Genomic DNA, 9,485 nt, shown 5'->3' on the forward strand with positions numbered 1-9,485 from the left:
TGAACCACACAAAAGAAGCCAGAAGTAGAGGGGTGGCTCCAGTGGTAGAACACCAGTCTTCAGCAAAAAAGCTCAAGGATGGCACCCAGCCCTTGAGTTCAAGGCCCAGGATTGTCACACACATACACGCGTGCGCTTGTGTACATAAACACACTGGCAGATACTGCCAGGGGAACAGACAAAGAGGGTAGAAATGGCACTGAGCTTCCAGGTGTACCATTTGAGACACACCTCTACTTGTGGCTTTTTGCTGTAATTGGAGATAAGGGTCTCTTGGACTTTTTCATCTGGGCTGACTTCAGACCCCAATCCTCACATCTCAGCCTCCTGAGTAGCTAAGAATAAAGATATGAGCCATTTAACAACACATTCTGATGGTGTAAAGGAGAAAGATTGAGTAAGGGAAGCTGTGTCTCCTTGTTTAGAAATAATCTTGACACAAACAACTTTATCAGTTATACGTGGCCATTCTTAAGAACTGTACCCTGTAAGCAGCAGTCTTTTATTTCTTATTCGAAAGGAAGATCTTTCCTATTTAGACATTGTAGTCTTGTCTATCAAGGAGACTGTGGGAAATGGCTATCAGGAGAGGTGGTTTGACAAGATTGTTTTCACATTGGTCTAGCTGGAAGTTGTACTTTAATTGCGTGTTGTAGCAGTTGAAAGAGTCTGTCTGAGACCAAAATAGCAACAGAAATTCGGAGAGACTGCCTAACCACTGCCCTGTCGGCTCCAGAGGCTCCTCTGCTCTTCCGTGCTATTGAAAACCAATTTCTCCTATCACCTAGTCTAGCCATCTAGCAGGAGTCTGAAATGTCACTTGGTGACCCAGCTTCATAATGGTATCTCTTGGGAAGTGTGTGTGTGTGTGTGTGTGTGTGTGTGTGTGTGTGTGTGTGTGTGTGTGTGTGTGTGTGTGTGTGTGTGTGTGTGTGTGTGTGTGTGTGTGTGTGTGTGTGTGTGTGTGTGTGTGTGTGTGTGTGTGACATCAGGTGTCCTTAAAAATTGAAACAACACAAAGGAAAAGAAAAAGAAAGGACAGGAGAGGATTCCTCATCTCTTGAGAAGCACTGGCAGGTCCTAGATATATTGATTTAATTAGTTCCCAACAATGTCTGTCTTTGAGGTCTGCTCCTAGTTCCCACACTGGTAGGGGGCTTCATTATACAACTTGCTTTTATTACTTCCTTGCAGCTCAGGTCAAGAAAAATGCATTACAAAGTAGAGCTGCTCTTTAAGTAAAATTAATGTGCTAAAGTGTGTTAATTAAAAAGATCTGATTTTAAAAGCAGCACAGAGAGAACCTGGCACTGTCTCATTCATCTTCATTCCTCGTAGAATTTGGAATGTTTTATTTGTGCCTCTAGTGGCAGTTTGTATTTTTTGTTTTCAAAAGATGTCTGCTAAAGAATTCTCTAGTTTGGTGACTTGTTTGCTATCTCTTTATGGGTGTGTGTGTGTGTGTGTGTGTGTGTGTGTGTGTGTGTGTGTGTGTGTGTGTGTGTGTGTGTGACTTGTTTGCTATCTCTTGTATGGGGTGTGTGTGTGTGTGTGTGTGTGTGTGTGTGTGTGTGTGTGTGTGTGTGTGTGTGCCTATCAAGATACTAAAAAGTGTGCATGTTATAACAGGATGATAAAGATGCACCTCATCCTTTTACAAGATTCATAATACTATTTAAGTCCTAGAAACAGGACCAAGGTGCAATCTCAGGGATGTTTTGATTTGCATTTCCTCTATGGCCAGAGATGTTGAGCATTTCTTCACGAGTCTGTTGGCCATGTCTGTGACTACTACGAAGTCTGTCTTTAAGTCATTTATTAATTTAGTTGTTGTTTCTTTGAAGGTTCCATTTTTGAGAATTTAATTTTTTTGAGCTCTAAGTATATTCTGGATATTAGGTCCTTGTCTGTTTCACCTCACCCCAGTTAAAATGGCACCTATCAAACAAACAAGAAATGTTTATGGGATGCAGTTAAAAGGGAACTCTAATACAGTTGGTGGGAATATAAGCTTGTTCAACCACTCTGGAAATCCATATGGAGGTTACTTAAAAAAAACAAAAATTAAACGTAGAACTACCCTATGACCCAGAAATCCCACACCTGGGCATTTACCCAAAAGATTACAAACCAGAATGCAGTAAAGCCACCAGCACAACCATGTTCATTGAAGTACTATTCACCATAACTGAATAGAATCTTTCCAGATGCCTCTCAGTAGACTAATGGATCAGAAAATTGTGGTATATCTACACAGTGGAATTTTACTCATCTGCTAGAATGATACTGAACCATTTGTAAGGAAATGGAAAGACTTGGAAAAAAATTACATTTAAGTGACATAAGCCAGACGCAGAGACACAAAGATTGCATTGTTTCCTTCATTTGTGGTAGCTAACATGTGCCTATAAATGTATAGGTAATCATGTTGGGCAGTATGCAAGTGTTTACAAATGAATTAACTGAAGTGTAATAGACTCTCTGGAGAGCTCAAACAGTATAATCTTTTAGAAAGATGAGTTCAAAGTCCAACAAAATCATACCAGGAAATGTGTATTTGCAGGAGGGTATGTGGGGCCAAGTGGAGAAGGGCAGAGAAATGAAGAGGGTGATGGGGGTAGATTGCAGTCAATAATTTATTGTATATACCACAAAGTTAAGAGAAGTAGGGAAAGGGTGGATTGAAGGAGGGGGTGAGGATATTGAAGGGGGTGACACTGATCAAGATGCATTATATTCATAGACTGTTTTATTGTATACCACCTCCTCTGTACAACTACTTAAAGATAATAAAACAACTTTAGTAAAAGAGAGTATGAGCAAGGCATGGTAGCTTGTGCACTGCACTGGAGAGGTTGAAAGAGATGGAGTCTAGGAGGTAGAGGTCAAGTTCAGGGTCAGCCTGGGATACCTAGGGAGACCCCAGGCTTGCTGCCTGCTGCCTGCTATGGACATGTGATAGGTACTAGAGTATCAGTGCAGCAGCCAGAGATGGTGTGGTGTGTGGACCGTACCAAGCATGTGCTGGGTAAGAGACTGGGCCAGGTATGAACAGACCTGGCAATAGAAAGATGACAGAAATCCTGCAGCTACACAAGGGAAAATAGGGTGGGGTTTTTATCTGACTGGAGATTTCTTCCAGAGATCTTATGTGAGGAAGAGACATGAGGGTGCTTTTCTGCATTTTTACTGATAGTAAGAGTTTGAGGCTGGATGAAAGAATGAGTCTTCAATGCATGGAAACAGTTCAGTGAAACCCTCTCCCCTTTCTGTTCAGATAATACATGATAGTAAAGATGGGAACGAAAGAGTGAGTTAGGGACTGGGAAGGTGGCTCAGTGGTAGAGCGCTTGCCTTGCATGCCTGAGGACCTGGGTTTGATTCCTCAGCACCACATAAGAAAAAAGAAAAAATCTGGAAGTGGCACTGTGGCTCAAGTGGTAGAGCACTAGCCTTGAGCTGAAAAGAGCTGAGGGACAGCGCCCAGGCCCAGAGTTCAGGCCCCACGCCTGGACCCAAAAAAAAAAAAAGAAAGAGTGAGTCATAGAAGATCTCAACATAAGTTGTAGAGTTGCTTTTGACTATGATATCTTTAGTAAAAAATGGAATTTTTACATGAAGATCTGATCATACACACATATGCAAACACAACACAAAAGTTTCTTAAAGCAATTGGTCACATAATTTATTATATATACACACACACGCAACACGCATATATATATATATATATATATATATATATATATCACCTAGTGGATTAATTCTGTGAATTGCTTCTCCATCATTACGGGACCTGTAATTTGTAAAACCCTTAGCATAAGTTGTAGAATGTGAGAGTTCTATATTCAAACATCACCTCTGGCCATTATTAGCAGCTTCTTGTTAATGGAATCAGTTTGTTTCATATGTAACCTTTTCCCAAATAGTTGTCAGCACCAAGGGAAGTACTTGAACTTGCACTGAACGGTTAAAACTTTTTCCGTAGATGAATATATGTGTTAACCACACCAGAAAGACATTACCTTCCTAACTTTGCTCTGTCTTTTTTTTCTGCCATTTTTCAGGTGGGATTCCTTCAGGTGTCCAGGGTTATAGAACTCCTTTTCCACTGGTTTCCTTCTCCTCAATTTTGGGCAGTACTAGGGTTTGAACCCAGGACTTTGCCCATGTCTCCAACTCTGCTTTTTTTTTTTTTTCCTAATTATTTTATAGCAAAATTTTCTTCTCTGGCTGGCCTCAAACTCTGATCCTCCAAATTTCATTCTCTTGATTAACTAGGATTATGAATGTGAGCCACTGGCATCTGATCCTTTATTATTACTGTCATTTTTATTATTAATTAGATTATGTCAGTGATATGAGGGGTTCCTTGTTACGTTTCCACATGTTTATACTCCAATCGCTCTTGCCCCCTCTATCACTCTCTTTTCCCTTACCCGCTTACCCAATTTCACCAGGTGTCACTGTTTGGCTTTCATAGATCTATTTTGACCATTTTCACACACCTTGTTAGGCCAGCCCCTCCCACTAGTCATCCCCCCCCCCCCCCCACTCAATTCCTCCTGCCTGCTGATGTCAGGTATGTCTTGGGTTATAGCATATTACATGGCTTTAACAAACTCATTACTATGTACGTGAGAAAGAGCCGCCATTGTTTACCTATTAGTCATTTTTTTCCTGTTTTTCTTTTTCTTTTCAGTTTATTGGGCATTTGCTCATTTGTTTTTTGTTTTTGTTTTTTGGGGTTTTTTTTGTTTTTGGGTCTGGTCGTGGGGCCTGAACTCTGGGCCTGGGTGCTGTCCCTCAGCTCTTGAGCTCAAGGCTAGCGCTCTACCACTTGAGCCACAGCGCCACTTCTGGCTTTTTCCTTTTTGCTTATGTGGTGCTGAGGAATCGAACCCAGGGCCTCATGCATGCAAGGCAAGTGCTCTACCACTGAGCCACCTTCCCAGACCCATAGCTTATTTTTATTATAGAAAGATATGTACATGTAAGTAAAAAGACCATGTCACTTGGCCCCACCATTCATAGGTAACCAGTTTACTTTGTGTATCTTTCTAGATTTATTTCTATGACCATATACATAGGTGAATATGTTTAAAAAATGAAAACGCCATACCAAGTACCATCCATAATGATATCCTGATGTTCATTGAGACATTATTTGGTGTCTATGTAGTCCATGTTAACAATTTCCTTCCACTGTGGACATGGAAACTGACTTTAAAACTTAATTTTAATTGCCTATCACTGAGCAGTCTTGTACTAACACATAGAACAATGTTGTAAATAATGCCTCAAGTAGCATTTTTGTGCCTCCATCTCTGGAATAAGAGATAAAAGTCCTTGAGATGGAATTGGGAGGTGAGAAGACATAAGGCTTATCTTCACGGTGTGTCTGTTATGTCCTGCTCCCACACAAATCCTTCTGTGTAGCCAGTGCCCGGGCCGAGTTCTCAGTACAGGTGAACACAGCCAGGAGACCCCAGTCAGAGCTCTTCTGCCGTCAGGCCGTTCAGCAGCTGTGGCTTGACCTGGAATTCAAATATTCTTTTGGCGCCGCAGGAGCAATTTGGAATATCCTTTTCTTGTGGTATATTTTCACCAGAAATCCAGACAAGCTCAATCAATACCTGTGCCATAGAATCTGCTCTGGTTCAAGGTCTATCTGAGTTGTAAGCTTCGGGAAAATGATTTTTCCCTAGATTCATGCTTTGCCATAGAATCTGTTTCTTCCTCAAGTGCTTCACGCATACTTCTGATAATCTCAGACATGTTCCTTATCCACAGCTTCAGGCACAATCTCATCTTCTGTTCCTATTACAATTTCCAATTCCGGAAAAAGGAAGTTATGGTCTGGAACTGTATGATCCCAGTTATCCAGCTGTGTACAAGCCTGCTTACGTCTAGTCTCCAGCCTTGTGTGGATACCCCTGACTGTAGGAATGTGCCTGGTGGCCTCTTGAACATGTTTTAGGACCCAGACAGCCCAGACCCTGCAGAGATGAGCTCCAGACTTAAGTTGGAGATGCAAAGATTCTCTTGCTGCTGAGGAAGGGGTCTCAGAAGGTAGCTGGTATTAATAAAGCCAGCAGCCAGCCGGGGACAGGACAGAGCTTGGGTTCTGGCTGTCCTGCCATGCCTAGCACCCTGGCTGCCCCCTGACCTTGCTGAGGAGCAGCCTGCAGGCTGACAAAGCCTCCTCCACAAAGCCCACCTCCTCCTCCACAAAGCCCAGCTCCACCCTCCTGAGCTGGGAAGCAGCTACCTTTCCCTAAGTTTTGAAGCGTAAGAATGTTTGAGGAATTTGTTCACAACATGACCCAACTTTCCATTTCCAGTGCATATCTTAAATGGAAAGAAATAGATTTACATGAACAAGTTTGATATTTTTAACTTCTGAATTATGACTGGCTGTGAGTAATAGGTTACTTTTACGTAAGTAACACTGGCCAGGGAATCAGAATAATATGAGCTCCAGTTCATATTCTCCAGGTCATATTCTCGTGTGTTCCGTACATACAAACCAGTTCCAAATTATAAGGCTATTTGAAAGTACTTGAGCATTGCATACTGCTTCTTGTTTAAATTATTTGGAAACATTTGGATTATCAAAAGTATCTAGGTTTGGAAAAGCCAATCTGCATTATTCTCCCTAAAAAAGAAATGATCTCTGTGCATGTGAATTATATATGCAAAACTAACTGCATTCCCAGTATTTAGTAGAGGGCAGAATGAAATGTAAAGTTCAATGTATCCTCTGGAGACTATGTTAAAATTATATATTCCTTTTAAGAAAAGCTGAATGACATTTAAATGACATTTTTTTTTCTGTTCTACAGGACCCAAAAGCAAATACCAAAGTAATTTGTAAGCGTTGCAAGGTAACGCTGGGAGAGACTATGTCACCAGGTAAGAACAATTTTATAACAAAAAGCTAAAAGGATTTCCTTCCTATTCTAAAGCCAGAATGAGATTTTAGTAGTATAGGAAGGGTGTAATATTAATATGTTTCATAGAATCAGTGCTTTTAGAGATAGAAATCTATTAGCCTCATACAATATTTAAAAGTTTGTCTATTTTGACCTTTTTAACTAAAGAGTACTTAGGGTTTGTTTTTTCTTTCTCCCATTGCGGGATTTGAACTCAGGACCTGGGCACTGTCCTTGAGCTTTCATGGTCAGGGTTAGCACCCTACCACTTTGAGCCACAGTTCCACTTCCAGTTTTTAAATGGCTAATTGGAGATAAGTCTCATGGACTTTCCTACCCGGGCTGGCTTCAAACCGAGATCCTCAGATCTCAGCCTCTTGAGCAGCTAGGATTACAGGCGTGAGCCACCAGTGTAGGAAGTAGGCTCAGAGTAGGGAGTTATAAGCAGTGAGAAGTCAGGTCATTTCCAATGTTTTATATTCTCTTTCTAGTGAAAAGCAATAACATAAAATTTATACTTGAGTACATCTTAAAGAATCTGGAAGTTTTTTCTCTTAGTACAACTCTTCAGTCAGAAGAATTGGTGCCCACAGGTAGAAAACCTGCTTTTCTGGGCTATCGTTCACCACTTGCTGTACTTTGGGACTGGAGGTAGGAGAGGACTTGTTGAAATGGAAGAAAAACATATTCTGAGTTTTGTGTTTCGTTCCTTACTCTTTTTCCTTTCTGTGAAGTGTATGCCATACTGCTTTTATAATAATGAAAATCCTAATAATTAAAATGCTGTTTAAAGATACGGTTTAAAATGTTTAGAGTGCTACAACATGCTGTGTTAGCTTAGTGGGTAATGAGTAATTGTTTTTAATATAATTAATTAAAGAGACTTTAAATGAAATGCTGTACTTAAGGCAGTGGTGGTTTTTTTTGTTTTTTGTTTTTTGTTTTTTGCTTTTAAATCATCAGAATCTGACAAGTTGCATGCTCTGAATGAGTTGTAAAACATGGTTGTCTCAGTGTTCTTTTAGATTTTTATTATTAAGTAGTTGCAAAGAGGTTACAATTCCATATGTCAGGATATGAGTTCAGTGTCATTTTTGAGATTAAAAAGAAGCCTCTTAAGAGTCTGGGCACTGGTGGCTCATGCCTGTAATCATAGCTACTCAAGGAGGTTGAGATCTGAGGACTGCAGTTTGAAGCCAGCCTGAGCAGACATATAAAAGACTCTAATCTCCAGTAAACTAGCAAAATTCTGGAAGTGGAGGGGTGGCTCAAGTGGTTGGGCACCAGCCTTGAGCAAAAAAGCCAGGTTAGAGCGTGAGGAGAGGCTTAACTACTGCCGGTCTCCTGGAGGTGAATCTCTCCTCTCCCAAATCTCGGTAGGCTTAAGAGAGAGAGGGAAATAAAAAGTAAGGATACTTCAATAACGAGTTATCACTAACAGTGCGTTAGCATTCTTTAATGGTCCTATAAAGATGCTTAACTAGTAATGATGCCAAACTCCTTCCCTGGTGCTCCATGAGAGGTGGGTCCTTCTCCTTGGAAATGGGGACAGGATACCACTCCCAAAGGCCACCACCCACTTCAGCCAGGCCCCACTTCCTAATGTTTCTAGAATCCCCTGTAATAATGCCACCAGCTAGGGACCAAGTCCTCTTCCACAATGAGCCTGGGAGGGACACTACCTATTCAAACCCTAATGACATTGTTCACAAGAGCTAACAGAAGGCAGGCAGTCGAAACAGAATTGTCACGCATAAACTGTAAAACAACCATGCTCAGTATATTTAACAGTGCAAAAGATGACTGAACAAAAAAGAAAACTATAATGGTATATTGGAAAAAGAGTCGCAAAAGAATTTCTAAAAGAGTCCCTTATTATCATTGGAATAAAGATACATCCAGAGAGTGGTTGGTAACTGATTAGATACAGCCTGAAAGAATTCACTAAGGGAAGAAATTGAGAAATCTTTAATGAAGTCCAGAGACAAAAAGATAACAAATACAGATAAAATGAAAAACATGGAATATAGAATGTAGAAGGAAACCATCTGACATACATTTTTTAAATTAGACTTCCAAAAAGAAAATAAGAAAAAAGAATGGACTATGGGCAGTATGTGAACAAGAAGTTGTTGAGAATTTTATAAACATAATGCACAACAACACTTCAGTGCAGATCCAAGAGGCACAATGAATTCCAATTCATTGAACCCAAGCAAGAAAAATTCAAAGCAAGCCGTACCTAGACATGTCAATGTAGAACTGCAGGATGAAAAACAAAGAGAAAGCCTTCTTAGCATTCTAGGAAAAAAACAATAACAACAACAAAAAACACCAGTCCCTTTCACAGGAGCAGTGGTAATGGAAATGTGAAGACAGTATGATGATATTGTCTCTGGGAACGAAGAAAGAACTGTTAGCACTAGCTCTTCATCCTCACTGAAAATATCCTCCAGAGAGGCAGAGATAAATGTATTTTCTAGCAAATAACTGTAATAATTCACTCTACTTTCTTATTAAGAGAAATTCCACTTGTACTCAAGTAGAAGA

General features: G+C 40.4%; 1 protein-coding gene and 1 pseudogene across 4 annotated transcripts in view; one reads left to right on the top strand and one right to left on the bottom strand.

Annotated features, from left to right (window-relative positions):
• Nucleotides 1-9,485, top strand: part of Ube3d (ubiquitin protein ligase E3D) — a 99,629-nt gene that overhangs the window by 17,664 nt on the left and 72,480 nt on the right. For all 4 annotated transcript variants that reach the window (XM_070010256.1, XM_070010258.1, XM_070010254.1 and 1 more), the window contains exon 5: nt 6,846-6,915. In XM_070010256.1, coding sequence (XP_069866357.1) covers nt 6,846-6,915 — 70 coding nt within the window. The remainder of the gene's footprint in view (nt 1-6,845; nt 6,916-9,485) is intronic.
• On the bottom strand, nt 5,391-6,489 carry LOC138819323 (programmed cell death protein 2 pseudogene; annotated as a pseudogene).

The sequence above is a fragment of the Dipodomys merriami genome, unplaced genomic scaffold, assembly GCF_024711535.1.
Source record: "Dipodomys merriami isolate MVZ:Mamm:240054 unplaced genomic scaffold, mDipMer1.0.p SCAF_8, whole genome shotgun sequence".
Classification (NCBI taxonomy): Eukaryota; Metazoa; Chordata; class Mammalia; order Rodentia; family Heteromyidae; genus Dipodomys; species Dipodomys merriami.